General features: G+C 38.7%; 2 protein-coding genes across 4 annotated transcripts; both read right to left on the bottom strand.

The window, feature by feature from the left end:
* Nucleotides 1-2,505: 2,505 nt before the first annotated feature.
* klhl34 (kelch-like family member 34) lies at nucleotides 2,506-7,380 on the bottom strand. Its single transcript, XM_079806493.1, has one exon. The coding sequence runs from the start codon at nucleotides 5,514-5,516 to the stop codon at nucleotides 3,753-3,755; it is 1,764 nt and encodes a 587-aa protein (XP_079662619.1). The 5' UTR covers nucleotides 5,517-7,380; the 3' UTR covers nucleotides 2,506-3,752.
* A 1,006-nt stretch (nucleotides 7,381-8,386) lies between these two features.
* On the bottom strand, nucleotides 8,387-19,654 carry smpx (small muscle protein X-linked). Of its 3 annotated transcripts, XM_079806495.1 has the most exons (6): nucleotides 19,515-19,651; nucleotides 18,157-18,333; nucleotides 14,471-14,535; nucleotides 11,283-11,369; nucleotides 10,083-10,217; nucleotides 8,387-9,560 (listed from the first exon to the last, which is right to left on the bottom strand). In XM_079806495.1, exons 3-5 carry the CDS (start codon nucleotides 14,507-14,509, stop codon nucleotides 10,092-10,094), a joined length of 252 nt encoding a protein of 83 aa, XP_079662621.1. In that variant the 5' UTR covers nucleotides 14,510-14,535; nucleotides 18,157-18,333; nucleotides 19,515-19,651; the 3' UTR covers nucleotides 8,387-9,560; nucleotides 10,083-10,091. The 3 variants fall into 3 exon arrangements, with proteins under 3 accessions (XP_079662621.1, XP_079662622.1, XP_079662620.1); XM_079806496.1 differs by lacking the exon at nucleotides 18,157-18,333 and having other exon boundaries at nucleotides 19,515-19,654; XM_079806494.1 differs by lacking the exon at nucleotides 19,515-19,651 and having other exon boundaries at nucleotides 18,157-18,483.
* Between the last annotated feature and the right edge of the window lie 1,003 nt (nucleotides 19,655-20,657).

The following is a 20,657-nucleotide window of genomic DNA, read 5'->3' as shown; positions in this document are numbered from 1 at the left end:
CAGCATTATCTCTGTAACTTAAGTCAGATTGTGGAAGTTTTCTCTTCACTACAGTTTCCTGATAATACGAGGTGAAATTATGCGCCTCTGAGCAAATAGAGTTCGTAATCAAAAACAGATTGACATGTGATGCTCCTAGCAAAAATTTGCACCATTAAGTGAGCAGAGACGGCACTGACAAGAGATTGTGTACCCGTGCAGAAGGTGTGCCGTTCATCTTTTATGCTTAATCTGAAGTTTTTTGGACTTTTTAGTATTGTATACCTCCGTTTGGGCTCAAGTTTTCCATTTCTACAAGCTGCCATGCAGTCGTCCTGTGCAGTGCTGCTAGTTTAGGGACATTTGTGTCAAGCAACAGTGAGTCTTTATGATAGCCAAGGTCACCATGACACATCGCTGGTCTCAGCCCAGGGGCTCGCCGATCAAAGCCGTTGCCCTGAACTCACCCCAGCATCTGTCAGAAGCAGCAACTCAATCCCTGATATTACGTGTATGTCAAAGTTCGGGAGGTCGTCCATCTTTATAAACTCTCAGAGCAAAACATCTCTTGCTACATGGCTTGTAGATACACCACAATCACATTTGTTGTTTTTTTTGTTAGTTTTTTTCTAAACCGAAGCTGCCAAATGATTTAATGTCAGTGTTTCAACTGTCAGAAAGGCCGTGCAGACCAAGAAGCACTCAGGTCCTCGGCAAACACAAAGACGCTTTATGTGAGATTTTTGAGAACACACTGAATGTTCCGAAGAGAGTTTATTGTATGATAAGATGTGTATTATATGATGTACATTGATATTTCGGGTATGACTCTGATGACATAATGGAGCACATTTCATTCTGTATGTAATCTAAGACAATATTAGCTTGATTTGATTGAGTGACTCAGGTGCTAATGTGTCCATGGGAATCATGGGAATCCATTAGCTCTTAGAGAAAGTAATTACAAGTGGATATAGAGCTACTAGAACGGATGTCTATTGGGATTTTACTTTAGTAATATATCAAAGTTATTATTAATTTAGTGCAAATCCTGTTATGTTTCCTTAGCAGCCCATTTTTTAACAAAGCTGTCGTACTACAATCTAGTTCATCAATATCTGTGCCTGTCTTTATTATGAATAGGGCATGTAATTTAGGCAGTGCAATTTCCTATGTGTTGTGTTTAGCGTACAACCTGGTAAAGTTTACTTTATTTCATTCTTTAAAAAGAGAGTTATTGCTTTATCCAGATTTAAGTGTGGTTATACCTAGAGTCAATAAACTTTTATGGATGTAATCATGCTATATTTATTGTACGTGCATGTGTTTTTTAATATATATATATATATATGCTGGATACTGTAAATGAAGCGAGTTAGAATGCACATTGGAGAAAGGCGTCCTCCACATTGCCTGACAGGTTGCCCAAACTTTGAGGCTTGCTAAATGCCTGTGCAGGTCTATTATACCTGGAGAAAGCTGTCCATTTGTATTCCCATTCATCTCAATGGCAGTTTCTCGGCTGGCATTTCCAACCTTGATGCAGTCCAAAACATATTTAAGCTAATCACCTGAGGAGTTTAGAGCTTGACAGCCTATTGGGCAATGAGTAAAGGCACCTTTCTCCAGTGGGCGATTAAAGTAGAGGCCCATGTCAATTTCCTAGAAAGCTATTCTTTTTTTCTTCCAGAAGCTTGCTGGTTTCCAGGCTGTTCAGTGAAGGTAATGGACTTACATTTAATGGAGATGAATTGATGGGTTTGCTCTGAGTCTTGGGTCGAGAATGGGTCTCCTTTGTTTGGGCATAAGCTCCCAAAAGTGGGAAATTTTGATTTCTTTCCTTGTCAGTCACTCTCTCTTTCCATCAACACACCTGAAGCTAAAACAAAAAAGTTTAAACTATCCTAAATTGGTTTTCTGGTCTTATCTGGTGTACTCTACTCTAACCAGCAAACCAGGTTGGGCTGCTCATACTCAAATCTCACTAATTTGCTATTTTTACCAGCACCCTTGTGTTAAAGGGATAGTTCACCCAAAAATTATCCCATAATTTAGTCACCCTCAAGCCATCCTAGGTGTATATGACATTCTTCTTTCAGACGAATACAATCAGAGTTATATTAAAAAATGTCCTGGCTCTTCCAAGCTTTATAATGGCAGTGAATAAGGAATACGGAAGGTGGTCCACCAAAAGAATGTGTTAAATATGGATATTTTTCTTACAAAAACGCATCACTTTGCTTCAGAAAGCCTTTATTAACCCCCCAGATCCGTGTGGAGGACTTTTATAATGGATGGATACAGTTTTTTGGCCTTCAAATTTTGGGCTGCCATTCACTGCCATTATAAAGCTTGGAAGAGCCAGGACATTTTTTGATATAACTCCGATTGTATTCATCTAAAAGAAGAATGTCATATACACCTAGGATTTGGCTTGGCTTTGGCTTGAGGGTGAGCAAATCATGGGGTAAATAAACTACATAAAACGTTCCCTTTAATGAGTACAAAAGACTTCAAAGAGACTTTATAAGCTGCAAAAGACATTTTATGCAGGCAAATATTTTATTCATGCATTTCTGTCTTTGCTTCTCATTTGCATTGATTAATTTGTAGAATTGTCATAAAAATGTCAAAATTCTTTGTACAGACTCAATGCTCAATGCTGCTTGCTTTTAAATAAGCCAACACAGAATTTGTTACTACTACTAGGTCCGACTTCGGATGTTACCTAGTTTTGAACTGATTCATTTGAATCAATTTGAACTTACAGAAATTAATCAAACTTGCAACCTCTTCTACTGATGAAGGTGAAAAAAAAACCCATTTCATTAACATCTGTTTTTAAATGTTCATGTGCAAATATATATACTATTATAAAATAATATATTATGAATTTTTGATATATCATCCAGCCTAGGGACTAGTACTGTGGATGGATATCGAAAAGATTTTGCAAGATTTCTGCTAAGCTATTTGCAGTTCCCCTAAATTATTTTGTTTTTCTAGTCACACTGTGACGGGGAATCTGGACTAAAAATCTCCTCATCCTCCTTTTGCTCGTCTGCATCCCACACACACTCAGTGGTCTTGACACTTGTCCTTGTCCTCTTTGAATTCCTATGTACCCTTCCAAATCAATGGTCTAATTTGGCTTTCTCTCACAGCGTCTGTGAATGTATCCTCCTTCAATTTAACTGCTGTCTTTTCTACTATCCACAGTCTGTATCCAGCATTCATGGCAGCTGTCCCTCTGTCATAAGACATTATGACTGCCACCTTTGATCATACAGTGCCAAATAGTCAAATCTTGTCCAAACTGGACTTCAAGTGTACGCTTTATGTCTGTTTTCATTTGTCGTTATCTAGATTGCTTTTCTGTTTGTCTGTACTTTCTTCGTGCCTTTCAAGAGTGTGCTGCGGTCTGACATTTCACCTTTAGTTCTGTCCTGTTCTTCAGTGTCCATACAGGAACTATGCCATTTTTCAGGACAAAGTCTTTATGACAAGTCATCTATCAATGTCATGACTTTCTCTACCCTATTCATAGTGACCTACTTTCAGGAGCTCCTTACTGCTTGCTGTAAAACACACTTGACAGCATTTTACCCCCACCAAGGTCTTCTGTATCTGGGTAAATAGAATTCTGTTTTCCATGCCACTTTACAATCCATGTATCCATGATACAAAGAATACCCTTGTCCATCAACTCTCTCTGCCCCTTGACAGCCATCTGTTTGTCTGTGTGTATGTGGGATGGTGTTTGTAATTGACTTTTAGGTCTCCGGAGGGTCTTGAAGAGTCATTATGGCACACTGAATCCCACACAAGGGCCCTGGCAGTTTACACACTTCCCTCCAGGCATCATATTCGGTGTCATACTCCAGCACATTTGTTGTACACACCTCCTGTCCCTCCTGCCATTTTCTGCCACCAAACATAAGCACTCGTCTGCCCCCTGTTGCGGTCAAGCCATAGCAGAAGCGGTCATTCAGTAGGGGCTTTAGACGGGTCCACAGGTCTTGCTCAGGACTGTAGCGTTCAATGTCACAGAAGGGCTCATACATTCCCAAAAAGGTGTAAATTCTTCCCCTCACTGTTGCCATCTGGTGGCCAAATCTGGCAATGGACATGTTACAGCGTCTCTGCCAGGCATCCCCCTCAACAGAATTCAGAAACAGAACCTCTTTGCTGCTCTCTGGGTTGTTGATATGAATGCCACCGGAGATGTAGATTCCTGTTTCAATAGTGGCACAGGCATGCCCATGAACTGAATATGGTAGGGATACACCACTGCGCCAGCACCCTTCACTCATATTGTACCTTTCCACGGATGACAAAGTAGGCTCACCCTTCTGGCCCCGTCCACCAATAGCAAAAATAACACCTTCCATCACACAGCAGGCAAACTGTGCCCTCTTCTGCAAGAGTGGTTCCATCTCCTCCCACTGCTCAAACCGTGGGTCATAGCGCCACACCTGGTCAGTGACCGTCATCACAGCACTCTTCTCGTTCTCCTCATCCACCTGCACCACCTCACCACCTAGTACAAATAAGAAGTTCCCAACAACGCATACTCCCTGGTGCTGTATCTTATTTGGTAAGGATGTTGAAAGTGGATGGAATTTCTTGCTGCGAGGTTCGTAGGTTAGGACCTGATTCTGGGGTCTGTCTGCTTCTGGTCCTCCCCCTACCAGAAGGATCTTGTTGTTTATGGCTCTTAGGCTGGTGTGGACACTTTGTAGTAGAGGTTGTAGGGGACCCTGAAGGTGGTAGTTAAGTGCTTTCTGCACTACGCTACGGATGAAGGGTGTACGTAGAGCAGGTTTAAGTGCACAAAGTCGAGACAGCTCTTCAGGTAGCACCAAACCAAATCGGATCCGACTGAGCAATGCATTACTTTGCAAGGCAGATTGTGGGTTGCACTCTAGCCAGTCCAAAACCATCCATAGAAGTTCTTTCTCCTTCACTCCTGGCATCTCCTCAGCTACAAGCACCTCTTGCAGAGAATCAAGGTTTAACTCCATTAGCTCAGTCTTGTATTCCTCAGTTGCAAGTATTCTGCACATGTTTCTGGCAATGAAAGAGTTGCTGTCATTGAAGGCTTCAGAAAGGCCATAGCACGCTGCTATGTTAGCAAAGAAGCAGCAATTGTCAGGATCAATGCTTTCTGAGATGTAATGAGTGCAAAGATCCACAGCATGGGTGATCTGTAGATAGCAGGCAGCCTGTAGTGTGACCTCCAAAGTGGAGGGTGACAGTGAGATCCATGAGGTGTAGATGAAGTCCAGTATCTGCTCCAGGCCCAGAGATGACAGGGCTGGCAAGCTGATAGTGTGGGTACTGGATTCCAGAGTGTAGTCTTGGAACATGGACCAGAAGTAGTCACTGGAACAGGCTAGTAAAGTGCGATGAGCAGGGAACTCCACGCCTTCCGCCTCCAAAACAACATCACACATTCGACCCTCCAGACGCAAGCTCTGGTACCGAGACAGAACACCTTCTCCATGACTGCTGCTGAGCATCAGGTAATAATTCATCACTAGGAGAGGAAGGGAGAGCGATATGGTAGACCAGGGTCAGGAACAGGTGAGTTAGGATTGAAAAGTAAGCTAAAGCAGGAAAGGAAAGGAAAGAGGCAGAGGTAGCTAGGTCGTCTTGCTCCTGCAAAAGTCATCAAAACGAAAGAAGACAGAAGGAAGAAAAGGTCCGCCGCACCAGCCGCGTCTGTTGGGATGTGGTCCATGACTTCTGCAGGCATCAAATGCATGAATTTGCAAAGGGGAGGGTCAACCATTGCTCCTCCACCCAGTGGGCAGCCTCCAAACCTCGTTCCTCAACAAGATAGGCATGTGTTTTCTACCAGATCTCTAAAAGGGAGGGGGGAATGGATGGGCAGACATTTTGGGGCCACAAGGGGTAAACAAAGCTTCGAGCTAGTTGCCCTTTCCCTTTAGTTAGATGGGAACATAGACAGCAGGAGGGATCATGCCGGGGGTTTATTATGATATGCAGATCTGAAGTCATCCCTTGATAAATAAAGGAGTTAGTCAGCACTGTGGATTTCTGTCTGTCGCCACCAGAAGCCATATCTCACCAAGCTGACAGGAATAGAAACTCAGAGTTTATCAGAGGGACAGTCAGGACACAGTCTAGCCAAAAAAATAGAGAAAGCGGATTGACAGAGTGAGAATCTCGCCTATGAGGACAGTCAGGAAGGCACAAACAAGAACAAGACAGTGTATGAGAGATTGACTTGTTTATGTTGGCTAGATTTATCGGCTTGTATTGTTGTGTAAGTGTAAGCCACAGCGAAAAGGACACATCCCACCCTCGTGAATATCGTACCCTTCATTCTCCCTGAATAGCTACTGGGTCAAAGCTGGGATGGGGCAGCATCAGGCCACATTGCAGAGGGGGTATTAAGTATAAGAGCGTGGGTTATTATGATAGAGCTTTTCGTTACATTCTCACACCCTCTACTCATGATCACACTGGTTTCTCCACTGTCTAGCATTTGCTATACAATACATCTACGAGGTAATTGGCAACTGGAGTCATTTGAGAATTCGCTACCACTCAAATGCTTGTGCAACACGGTCATGATGACCATGATTATATGGGTGTGTGTTTATGTGCTACTTGTGTCTCAAGGAAGTGATTTTGTAGACTCATAAGGTGTGCTCACCTTATGACCCCTTTGCATTCTCGCTTTAAAATGAGTAATTGACCTTTTAGGTACCTTGGCATGTCTTTACACTCTGCCTCATTGAAGATATATACATATTTAAATGCACATTACAACTGCAGTGGTCTAAATTAGATGCATTAACTATGCTGCACTTTTTATATTTCGTCAACAAAACCAGACTCCACTCCATTGCATGCTTTAAGGTCTTTTGCAGGATCATACTTTCTTCCACCACTGCAAAATCTATAAATAAAATGTATGATAAACTGGTTTACACCTGATGGGTTTATTAGTGCATTTAATATTGCATATACAGATGATTTATGTGTCTAGGCACTTTGTGAGGGTGTTTGTGTTCTCTGGTGACCCTTCAGTCAAGAAATCTGTCAGACCTGAGTGGTGTTCTATATATAACAGTGAATGTTCTTCCTGTTAGGGGTTTTGTTTGGCTCTGGTGGTCATGGTGAACTATTTTGATAATATCTGGTGAGCATAAAGCTTTAGGTAAGAAAATCCTCTTAATTAACACACTTTAACACACTTATTTGAAATGTATAATGGAAAGAATATGATAGCACAGAAGAAGGCCGTATCAAGGAATCGGCGGAAGTTGAGGAATGCTGAGTATTTTCGGTGAACTAGAAACTATGGCCGAGTCGGAAATCGCATACTCTCTTGAGTAGGTACTCATTTTGAATAAGTAATTACTTCATGACCACAAAAAAAAAGTATGTTCTATATAGTATGAGTATGTGTAGTATGAATGTAATCTGGACGTACTACATTCGCCATGTTGTCACTTCACTGCCATTCAAAAAAACTGTCTCTCGTGGCCTCATGGGATAGTAAAGTGTCCATCGTATGCACACTTCAGAATCTCGCCGAAAGAAGTAGGTCATGCAGGTACTTTTTGCCTACTCGAGTACTGTGAATTCGGGCATATTTCGAAAAACAGTATGTGACAAAAGAAGTATGCGATTTCGGATGCAGCCTCTCTCGCTCTCTTTGCATTGCATTATGGGTTATGAGGGAATTAGGAAGGCTTTGTTGATTAGTTGGACAGCTGCTCATTCTGTCTGTGTTCCAGGCACCTTTGCCAGATGCTTAATCCTGAAATATTCCATTCCATTTCCACATGATTGATAGGTCCTCGTTGTGTCTTTTGTAGTGTTTTGTGGCCATTTCTTTGCTCTCCTAGGTTTTTCCAAATAGATAACCAGTCAAATGTTTGGGCACATCATTATTCAGTACTAACCATTTTCCATATACAGTATGTGCCATTATGTGTGTTCAAAACTATGAAACTACAAAATAAAATATGCAAATTATGCTAAATAAAGATTCTTTAAAGTTGCCACCCTTAAGGCCCGTTCACACCAAGAACGAACTATAACTATATTATCGTCCACACTAGCGGACAATATTGTTCTGTTTATTCTAAGCGCGTGCTTGTCGTCATTTTAAATGCTCAAACTTGTGACAGCGGAATGGATTCTGATTGGCTGTCAATGTTTTTATCGTTCATCAGTTGGTTAAAATCGTTCTGAAAGTGATTCCAACGTTATCGTTATAGCTGTGGTGTGAACTCTGCTATTCTTTAAAATTGAGAATGATTTTTGCTTTAGTCTAGATTCCTGCTCTGCACACTTTTCCAGCCGACTTCATGAGGTGCATCCTGTGAAGCTTTTCCAACAGCTTTTCACAAAACTTTTTCTCAAATCCAGTCAAACATTTGTATTTGTATAGTAATTTTCACAATACACATTGTTTCAAAGCAAACTTACAGAAAATGGAGACTTACAAATGAAAGAAACACAATTAATCTGCATTTTACATGACTTGATATCTCTTAATGCAGACTGACTCTGATCTAAGGAGCAATACATGAACTTTAATAAGGACACTTTCACCCAAAGGTCATGACACCTGCCGCTAGTAAACTACAGATTACGGATCACTGTAGATCACACAACAGTACAGACACGTGATTTACAAGCGAGGAGACGAGCAGCTTTAAACTGATCCCGGTTTATGTACATAAACTGATAGTGCGGCATTTGAAATCCAATTCTGTTTGTTCAAGGATAGCAAGTGCTGGCTTCCTCCTACAGATTTGCTCTTGGAGAGAACGTGAAATCATGTTTTATTATGCAACAGCCTACTCATGTACTGCAACACACAAGAACAAAGCCATAGATAAAGAAAGAGTAGGGAGCGAAAACAAGCCTGAAGCATGGGCCGTTTTAAGTAGGGCTGTCAATCTGAGGAAAATTAATCAAATTAAATGCATGACATTTGATTAATTAATACAATTTATCGCAATTATTTGCATAATAATCACTCCAGATGTAAAATGTATTGAAAGAACATTGATTTTATGGTGACACATTTTAACGAGTTAATCTGGCTGAAGAATGGAGGAATTTCAAGACCAGTCAATGCCTTCAGTCTCATATATTCTGACTCATTGATGGTATAGGAGAATACTGAACTACTATAAAATCGAATTTAAAGGGATAGTTCACTCGTGAGGGGGAGTAAATGACAGAATTTTCATTTTGGGTAAACAACTGTATCCCTTGAAGTTAAGCACACAGTACATTTTTAAAGAATAGTAAATCACAGAAAAGGATGCTGGGTGGTTTAAACAGAGATGACCTATTTTAGACAGACTAAACCATGGTTCAGAGCTTTGAACTGCTCAATTCCCATCAGTCTTTGCTTCGATAGAATCCACCCCCTTTCTTCATTCCCAGGTCAGTTGGTAGTGTCATCATTAAGGCTTGCCATTGATTCCGTTGCGACCGATTCTCTGGGATTTTGTGTTAAATACATGAATCTGATTGGATGGAGGCCATGCCCAAAGCCTTGGATAAAATGGGGGTGGAGTCATCTGTGAAAATGAGAATAAAAACATTGCATAATCTCAAGGTAGTTTGCTTGGCAAAATTTGTTTTTGATTCTGTCCCACATAGTGGGTCACAGCACATGTTTTGCTCTATAATAGGAAGGTCTTGTGAGGCATGCTGGGACTGCACACAACAGACGGACTTTCACTGCCCCACTGATCTGTGGGGTATTTATAGAGCCTGATTCACCCTCATACCCCTTTACACACTGACAGCTACTCACACACTCCAGCACTGACACATGCATGCTAATTGCTAACACACGTGCAAACTACTTTTACCACTACTGACACCATGTGGTCATCTGTGTGAACAGCATGGGGCCTTTCTAAATGATTTCAGTGATGTGGTGCATTTAGACAATCAATTGCTCTTGTGTTCCTGCTTCTTTATATATTTGTGTGTGTGTGTGTGTGTGTGTGCATAAGTTAAGTTAAGTTTGACTAACCAAAATGGTAGATAGGGAAAAATGGGTGTGACTGTGTATATTTGACTGTCAGATTTACCTGTGTTGTTTAGTCCTTGGTGACCCATTTGAGTTCACTTTTGACATTCTGGATCTCAGAGAGGTTCACGGCGGGGCCCGGGAGTTTCACAGCACCAGGCAGGGGCTTTTTATCCTCTGGAGTGACTGGGGATGCCTATGAAACCAACAGTTGCGGGAGATATTACTGAGTGGCCCTCACGAGAGCAAGAATGTGTCTGTCATATTTTACCCCTGAATTAAAAATAATTTTAATATTATCAAATTAAAATTAAGCCTATTTTAGGACCAAAAGGACAAGCACATTTGGACCTAAATTGACATGATTCACATTGATAGGTTTTTTATAATAAATTTTTTCGAGTAATTATTTAACATACTACCATAATGTATAAATACATATATTGGCATATTTCCCCATATAGGCATATTCTATTAAAAAAGACATTTAAATTGTTATTAAACTGTGTGTGTGTGTGTGTGTGTGTGTGTGTGTGTGTGTGTGTGTGTGTGTGTGTGTGTGTGTGTGTGTGTGTGTGTGTGTGTGTGTGTGTGTGTGTGTGTGTGTGTGTGTGTGTGTGTGTGTGTGTGTGTGTGTGTGTGTGTGTGTGTGTGTGTGTGTGTGTGTGTATGTGGCTTATGTATATATATTATTCCTAATGATGCTTCTCATTAGAATAATAATAATAATTGTAAACGGTTTAAATCCACATAAATACTATCATGAAGTACTAATAAATGCTTTTTAAATAATACATCTTTAATAAATGTATATATAATAAATTCAAATGTAAAACATCCATCTGTTGCTGCAATAAGGGAGCAGAGAGAAATAGGCTCATTTTTAATAAATAAAAAATGACAATGGGGCAAAAATATGGTTTCTTTCTTTCTTTCTTTCTTCCCCATTATTACTATAGCCAAAAATAAATAAATGATACAAAAATAAACATTGTAAAATACTGTCACTTTTGATATTCTAAAGAGAATCATAATTAAGAATAATGTAAATTAATTATATAAAGTCAAATATTTAAAAAAAAATCCATAACTTTTTTGCATTTTGCCACAAAGCAACAAAAAAAAGCTTTTTTTAAGTGAAATATTTTTTTTATTTAATCTGTAATGTGATCTGTACGTGATTACAAATGTCTTTATGTGTGTCTAATTGACTTAATTGTGTAAGTGTGTGCATGTGTGTTTTCTTCCAGCAGAATCTGACCTCCTCTGTGTCTACTGTATCTTCTCTCCTCTTCACAGGATGTCCCGCCCCAGGACGCAGAGCCCCCATTGGAATATTAAGGTTGGCCTTTGAAACAGACAAGAAAATGCAATGAGACAGTTACCATCACTGGGGGGTGAGGTGAAACCACCCCTGACACTGCTCATTTGCTCCTGTAACACACCACAGTACCAAAGTCATATAAACTCATGTAATATAGTGCAATGGTCGAGTGTAGTTGTCGAAACCAAACCTTTCCACAAAACCTGCTGGACGTGTCTTCCTGCTGGAGTTTGTATTTCATAAAGAGCAAAGTGCCTGTATGGAAATGAGCTGCGGGCAACAGATAAAACAGTGAGATGACAGACATCTCTCTGTTTGCTGAAGCCCGAAGGAGACTGCCTTTCTTTGTTTTGTTTTTTTTTGTCAGCATGTATTATGAAAAACAAAGTTCCAAATGTGAAAATGTAAATGTGTTTACAACTTTACACTAGGAAGAAACAGTGAAAGGATCAGGATTCTTGCCATATTTCTTCTCATATATATTTTTTAGCATGTTTGTCTCAACCATGCATCATTCATGGGTGAATCTTACAGAAACCAGGTTACATTTGACTGCAAAATCAAAAGAAAATAACACGTAATTATATTTTGCATCAGCATTATTTTCACGACAACTAAGCACATTTCCCCCTACAATTCGTATTATCGTTATCCAACTGCTCTCAAATTTATTTTAACACTTTACAAATAAGCTTTCCATAGTTAACATTGGTTTAACATGAACAACACTTCGACAGTATTTATTAATCTTAGTTCATGTTGATTTCAATATGTACTACATTATTAAAATCAAAAGTATTTGTTAACATTAGTTATAGTAATTCACTGTGAACTAACATGAACTATCAATGAACAGCTGAATTTTTTAACAAAGATTAATAAATACTGTAACAAATGTATTGCTTATTGTTAGTTCATGTTAGTTAATAAACATTAAAGTGATAGTTCACCCAAAAATGAAAATTACCCCATGATTTGCTCACCCTCAAGCCAAATCCTAGGTGTACATGGCATTCTTCTTTCAGACGAATACAATCGGAGTTATGTTAAAAAATATCATGGCTCTTCCAAGCTTTATAATGGCAGTGAATGGCAGCCCAAAATTTGAAGCCCAAAAAAGTGCATCCATCCATTATAAAAGAACTCCACACGGCTCCGGGGGGTTAATAAAGGCTTTCTGAAGCGAAATGATGGGTTTGTGTAAGAAATATATCCATATTTAACACGTTATAAAGTACAATATCTAGCTTCTGGCGGGCCGCCTTCCGTATTCAACTTCAATTTTGGGCTGCCATTCACTGCCATTATAAAGCTTGGAAGAGCCAGGACTGTTTTTAATATAACTCAGATTGTATTCGTCTGAAAGAAGAATGTCATATACACCTATGATGGCTTGAGGGTGAGTAAATTATGGGATCGTTTTCATTTTTGGGTGAACTATCCCTTTAATGTTAACAATTGAGACCTTATTGTAAAGTGTTACATATTAATTTAATAATAAATATAATTTAAAATGAATAATATATATATCACATTTAAGAAGTTTTTACATAATAATTTGAAGGGGAAACTCTGTTTAATCATAATAAAAATAATGTCACAGTGAAAAATTGGCTCTTGGGTTTATACTCTCTTAGAAAAAAAGGTTCTTTACTCAATTTTAAAGAAACCTTTATGCCAAAAAGGCTCTATAAAAGGAGAAATGTCTAAATGATTCAATACTAGTTTCATGTTTAATGGGCTATTACATTTTTTTCTGGTGATAAAGTATGTTTACATGCTATTTAATGCCTGAATTTTAGTCAAAATAAAAATGAATTAACACTAAATCCATAAAATGATCCCATGGAAACCACTAAGGTTCTATAGAACCTTTTCTTCTAAGAGTGTAAAACCTCAAACACTTTTTTTCCGTTGTTTTCCTGCTCTATCGGTCAAGGTCAAACACTCGATCCAATTGACAAATTTGCCATTTCGTGTTTTGATTAAAGCACGTGAGATCCCTCAACCAATCGCAAACGCTCCTTAAGATCAGACTTCACTCCAGTTTTGCATGTATTTCATGGTCCGGTATGTCAAACCCTTCCATTCCTTTGGCTTTACGTCTATATGAGCTGCTGGATGAAATCTGATTATTGGCTGTTTTAGGCTGTACAGTAGTGACCATGTGCTCCTGTCTTTGCATGCATGACCGCTGGTCTTCCTTCTGTCTGTGTTCTCTGATGGACTGTACCCTGAATCTTGTGTATGTTTGGGCTTTTTATGGATTCGTGTGTGTATGGAAAGTTTTTATGGAAAGATAAAGGTGTCTATTTTTAGCTGAAGTGTTCAGTGTTTGTAAAAAATGTTCTCTACACTGTGGTGAACTGTTCTGAAAATATTTCTTTCTTTCTCTTCGAGTGTCTACATTATCACTCCAAGCCAGACATACAGTTATGTAAAAAAAAAAAAAATATGTGAACACTTTGGATTTCTGCATTAATTGGTCATAACATGATCTGATCTTCAACACATTCTTATATATTCTTATATATTTATTGAACACAAAGGAACGTTTAATGGAGGTTATGCTTCCGAAGAATGTACAGTATAACTAGATATCATATACTTTTTCATTGTTTTAAGTGTGCTCCATAAAGACATGACAACATATCTTTTTTGTTGTTTCTTTAAGCAGACTTTGTTGACGGTCGTATCACATTTTTAACCACTTAATGCAGAAATCCATGTAAATTTACAGGGTTTGCATACTTTTCCCATCAACTGGGACTTCAATGAAAGTGTACAAGTCTATTTTTATATAAATTGTTTCAGTTACGAAATGTTTCCTACCAAGAAGAAAAAGCTGGACACACATCAACAACATGCAGTAATGCATTTCATTTACTCGTGAATGGCCTTGTGTGAGTTCTGTAATGCATTGTACATTGAAATGTGTTTTTACAGTTATAACTCAGTGTTCAAAATAGAGAATTGGCTTTTCAGATTAAAATATTTAATGTTGACATGTTTGAGTGTTTTTGAGCAAAGAAAAGTTCTAGGTTTCACTAAAATCGACCCAAAATCACACTGTAGACTATTCTTAAATTATGTACAAACTAAAAAAACACACACCATTTACTCACCTGCAGGGCTTTTACATTGGTCGTTGGCTGTTTAGACATTCTGTGCAGTTGTGTCCACGTTGCTGCTGTAAAAGAGACAGGAAGAGACTGAATACATTGATCAGATGGATAGACTGGCCTGCTGTGGGTTTGAATACATCCAAAGTAAAGCCCCCCTGCGGCTCTCAGGTGCCCGTGGATTGTCTTTCGGTTGCTTAGTGACTCCTGCAGTGAGGAGCAGGTAGTAGCTCTTACCCCTGAATCATTTATGTTAACATGGAGAGAACAGGGCTGGGATAACACACACCCTCACACACATTGTACTGGATATGGAATGTGAGGTGGAACATGTACTGATATTGTAAATGATATATGCATAATGCCGCATTCAAGCTGCGAGTTCAGCATGAATTTTGGATGGACATTTGAGGGTACAGTAGTGTATCGCTCAGTGGCGGCTCATTCATAGGTCAGGGAGACTTAATGGAATAATCAAATGTGTTTCATTTACATATAAATTTAGTCTCGGATGGTTTTCCAATCATTTTGGAGAAATTAAAAGATAAACAATTAGACAGACGTATTGAGTTGTTGGTCTTGGTAGAATTTGATGAAAAATATTTGAGTTCATATTGAAATGTATGATTTAAAACCCTGGTTTCACAGACGAGGCTTAAAGGGATAGTTCAACCAAAAATCAGAATTATCCCATTACTCACCTTCAAGTCATCCTACGTGTTTATGACATTCTTCTTTCAGATGAATACAATCAGAGTTATATTAAATAATGTCCTGGCTCTTCCAAACATTATAATGGCAGTGAATGGGGGTCAAAAAAGTGCATCCATCATAAAAGTACTCCATACACCTCCAGGGGGTTAATAAAGACCTTCTGAAGTGAAGTGAAGCGTTTTGTAAGAAAAATATCTATATTCATAACTTTATAAACTTTAATCACTGGCTTCCGGTATAATATTGTGCAACATCTAATTCCGGCTGAAGAGTGAACGCCGATCCGATGCAAAATGTCCAATTGACAATGCCTGAAGCCGTATGGATTACTTTTATGATGGATGGATGCACTTTTTTTCGCCTTCATAATCTCAACCCCCATTCACTGCCATTATAAAGCTTGGAAGAGCCAGGACTTTTTTTTAATATAACTCTGATTGTATTCGTCTGGAAGAAGAATGTCATATACACCTATGATGGCTTGAGGGTGAGTAAAACATGGGGTCATTTTCATTTTTGGGTGAACTATCCCTTTAAGACTGTCCCAGACTAAAATGCATGTTTGAGCTGTGTTAACCTTAAAATAACCTAATCTTAAAATAGTCAGTGCCAATGTTTTATCTCAAGATGCACACCAGTAATGTTTTTTTCTAATGCACGTTTCTAAAATGCCCTGACTTAACTAAGGCCTAATCCTGGCTTAATCTAAACCCTGTCTGTGGAACCAGGCCTTATTTGCAGACTTTCATATTTTGGTGTATGAGCATAGTTTATGAAAATGTTGAGAACTCTTTTGCAACATGTCTTTTTCTCAGGAGAAACATCTAGGGGACAAACGCAAGTCCGATCTTTTCTTTGTTTTCACAAAAAAGCACCTGAAAATGTCAGGATGTTTTTAATTCATATTTTTAAATTTACTGCAAGATTTTCAAAAAAGAAAAGAAAAAGATCTATCCACCTCAGCTTCAACAGAATCAAGGGACATTGATAAACCACTATAATATTCAGATTAGTGGTTAACAAATATCCTATCAATGGATTTGTATCTTTACCAACCCTAAGCCTAACCCTAAACCCTGTATAATGTTATTTAATGATATAATATATTGTTATTATTGTATAATTACTAACATAATAATGATGCAATGGAATGAATGCATCATTTCCTACGAATGCCCCGCGGGAGAAGAGAATACATTTACATACTTAGCAGCACAAACAGACACAGAAACAAACACATTTCACCATCACATTTCAAACAGAGCAGAATGAAGGTTGAATCGCTCCAGTTTTCTGTTTCCGACAGGAAGCTGTTCGGAAATATGTAAAATCATCCAGTGTCCTAATAAACACAGCTGTAGGCAGACGAGCTTTGATTATGTGCTCGCGGGGAGCTTTCTGCCCCTAATTTGCTCGGTTATGGAACGTCCCACTGAAAACACCTGGGATATAAGAGGAATCCTCCTGTGTACTACAGCCATCATGCATGGTAATGCATCCACAATATGTATATCTTTCAACGTCTCCCTCCTTCTCTAACCTAACATGGATCTCGGGGCAGCTAGGATCAACCAAAATCATGTACCAACCCTAGCAACCGTAACCAGGGACGTTGTTTGCACATCATCAGCGGTGCATTGGTACTTTAAGTGGTGTGGTGTCCCTTCTGCCAGGCGGGTGTTGAGCTAAATTTACCTTTTAAAGAGCAGCAAGCACTATGGCAGCTGTCTGACACTGCTCCAAAATACCCTCCTTAAAGGGATAGTTCACCCAAAAATTAAAATGCTGTCATCATTTACTCACCCTCAGGTTGTTCTAAAAACCTGTATGAATTTAATTCTTCAGCTGAAAAAAAAAAAAGATATTTTGAAGAATGGTAGTAATCAAACAGCTGATGAGCCCCATTGACTTCCATGGTATTTTTTGATGTCAATGGGAGCCAACTTTCTTCAAAATATCTTATTTTGTGTTCAGCAGAAGAAAGAAATTGATACAGGATTGGAACAACTTGAAGGTGAGCAAATGGACATAATTGAATGTTTGGGTGAACTATCCCTTCAAACTCCTCAGTGTTCAAAATAGCAATCAAAAATCAAATAAAAGATACTGTCAATATCAAAAACCATTCAATTACAACATAAAACTACCTTTAGCAAAGACCAAGACTAGAACAGAAGGTTCCTGGATCTTAGATCAATTTAACCACCTACAGTATCACAAACCCGCCCACCAGATACCAAAATCTCACACTGAATATTGCATTTCCAAAAACTCCCACAATGCTTTCACAGGTGTAATATATTTGACATGACATACTCACTATGCCTGGAAACCTCCCAGAAGTTCTAGACCTTTCCAACCTGTCTGACAAAAAAAATCTCTCTCTCTCTCTCTCTCTCTCTATGTGAATTTGACACTGTGACACCTGAGGTCAATATCCAACTGTGTTGAGCAGTTCTTTCAACATATTAATTGAATTTAACATCCGGAACAACATGTTTATTATGTAAATCATCAAACGTCATCACTGTCCTATGTTTAGATGTCCTGCAGCAAAACCACAAGATAGACAGAAAAAAAATTTATGTAAATTATGTAAAGGTAGAGTTTACAGTTAAACCTGCCTGTTGTTCCAGAGTATGTTGTGTAGACTGATTCCCGTCAGAGGCCTGAGTCATTAGCCTATCACAGACAGACTCCATCATTTTTCAGAAACAAGCATAAATCATACATCCTTAAGTAGCCTAATTAGTAAGTACTTTTAGAGGAAGCTCCATCTAAAAAGGTCAAACTTTCAAATGTTCTGATTTAAACACATTGTATTGGTCTCATTATTTCATCATATCACTATCTTGATTTACATTAAAAAAAAAAAAGCCTGTCCCTATATTCATTATGACTTTCAGCACTGTTATAGTTTCACACACATACACATGAACACACACATCTTCCCTCTGCCCTCAAAAGTCGCATACCTGCTGCCGTAACAGTAAACCACTGTTCCCCGTTGTGAGACAGACAGGACAAATGCCAATCTTTCTCTCTCGCTCGCTCGCTCTCTCTTTTCGGACTAAAGCAGTCTTGACTTCTGTGGTCCGGTTCTGGTTCTGTTCAACACCTCCTCTGTCTCTGTTTCTTTCCCTCACTCCAGGCTGCAGAGGAGCAAGGGATTCCGTTCATATCTGGGATTTGTTCACACTATAAATAGTAGTGTGATACACAGAGGGGACCTGCTTTCTGTCCACTCTGACTGTTCACTTCACAGACAGTGCGTATATACGCTCCATGCACATTACAGCCCCATTCACAGTCCTGTCACTATAGCCTACATACAGTGTGGTCCTAAAGTCTGAGAACAGTGAGAATCTGGGATTTAAAATGTCATTTAAACATGGAAATAAAGTTTTGAAAAAGAATATTAATAAGAATTTGTAAGAATGAATAAGTATTATGCACTATTTCTGCCATAAATCAAGTACATTTGTGACATTGGTCTTGTGACTCCATTGTACATATACGATCAGATGTTTTTGCTTCGATCGAAACATAATATGCACTTCATTTTCAAATCATGTGGGAAAACATGATTTTTTTTTATTTTATATTGGTAATAGAAATAAATAAACTCGCCAAGGATCAATAATATATAAAGTATTACTATTTGACTATATATATATACACACACACACACATACTGTACATTCAAATAAACTTAATATTTAATATTCTTGTATAATTTTAATTTCAATTTATGTATATAATAATTTATATTATTTATATAATATATGTTTTTTTAGATTATTAATAAATAAATGCATTCATATATATATATATATAAACTTAATATTAATATTTAATGTATACTTTTAATATTTCATATTATTTTATATATGGTATTTTCTATCTATCCATCTATCTAATATTAAGTATATATTTATATTATTAATAATACATTAATAGGTATATATGATATTTTTTATTTTATATTAATTATGTAAATAAATAAACTTGCCTAGTCATCTCAGGCTTTTCAAACCCCACAGTATATGCACACCAGAACACAGCTTCACTTTAAAATTGTATTTTTAAATTGCCACCATGGTTGATGTACGATGTGTACTAAGCGGGTATATTTAGGAAACTATAACCTAGATCAAAATGTCCTCGATATGCCTAACATAAGAGGGAATGTACAAATTAGAGCAGTACTATAGAGCAGATAATGAAGATGGAAGAAAAAGAGAGTTCAGAGAGAGTGAACGGTGATAGATGAGTAACACTCTGGCTTTGCACGAAACAGGACCCTGATATCATGACCCCACTGTGCCCTTACCTGTTCAGCTGCCAGCGTGAGGTCCACACCTCCTCACTGCTTTCTGTTTTGCTATGATGCCCGGTCAAAAGCCCTGCCTGTTCTCTGTGAGGTCCTCTTCTGTACTCTTCCACGCAGTCAGAGAATCACTGAGCGACAATACTTATTAAGATCATGACCTAATTTAGGCTCCAGCACGTAGAGCCCAGGGAGACGTCTGATTGGCCCGTGGTTTGACATGACGACCCATTCCCAATGGTAGCAGCACTGCCAGTTTAGAGGAGTTTCAGATCTTAAACTAGGCTGATTTTATCCCACAACTGGACAGGTATAAACAAGCGATGGAAGCTGCACATAATTAGACTTCTTAAACTTAGTGCTAGCAACACCAAAGTCATGGGTTTGTGGGCAGTCATGGTAACCCACAGGTTGCGGGTTCGATTCTCAACACCGGCAGGAAATTATTGAGGTGCCCTTGAGCAAGGCACCTGACCCCCAATCGCTTCATGGGTGCCACAGCAAACTTAAGATGTGTGTGTTCACTACTCACCACTCTTAATCCAAGTTAGAACTCTCTAACTTGGATGGGTTAAGACAAATTCTGAGTATTGGTAACATGACTGGTAAAATGTATACTTTGCATGCACTCAGAAGCCGCATGGGATAAAGGCATCTTCCAAATGCATGTTATTATTGAGCTAAATGTGTATGCTGTACTAAACGAAACATTTGCAAGGGTAAATGTCAAACCACAAACATAAAACGGAGAAAATAAGACTGTAAAAACATCTTCTGTCCTTACCTGGTGCCACTCAGACTTGCCGTGTGATCCTGCTCTCCCAGTTCCTTCACTGCTGAGTATAAAGCTCCACTGGAGCCACAGCTGATGGGAAAGGTGTCCTCTGCAGACATGAGAGCTATGCAAATCCTCACCCGAATTCTCCTCCCTCCACCTGGCATCACAAATTTCCTGTTCATCCTGCCAGTCAACACATACTGTAGGTCAAACAGAATTTTATGGTTAAACGGCCAAGCATTTCTTGCGCGCTAATGGAATCGTTTTTTATTGTGCATGTGACAATTACATGCAAAGATCCCATTACAGTGACTTGAAAGTGTCTAAATGCATGGTTGAATAATGCAAATATTGTCAAAGTTCATTAA

The sequence above is a fragment of the Gobio gobio genome (genome assembly GCF_949357685.1).
Source record: "Gobio gobio genome assembly, chromosome: 23".
Classification (NCBI taxonomy): Eukaryota; Metazoa; Chordata; class Actinopteri; order Cypriniformes; family Gobionidae; genus Gobio; species Gobio gobio.
This window is presented reverse-complemented; position numbering and strand designations above follow the sequence as displayed.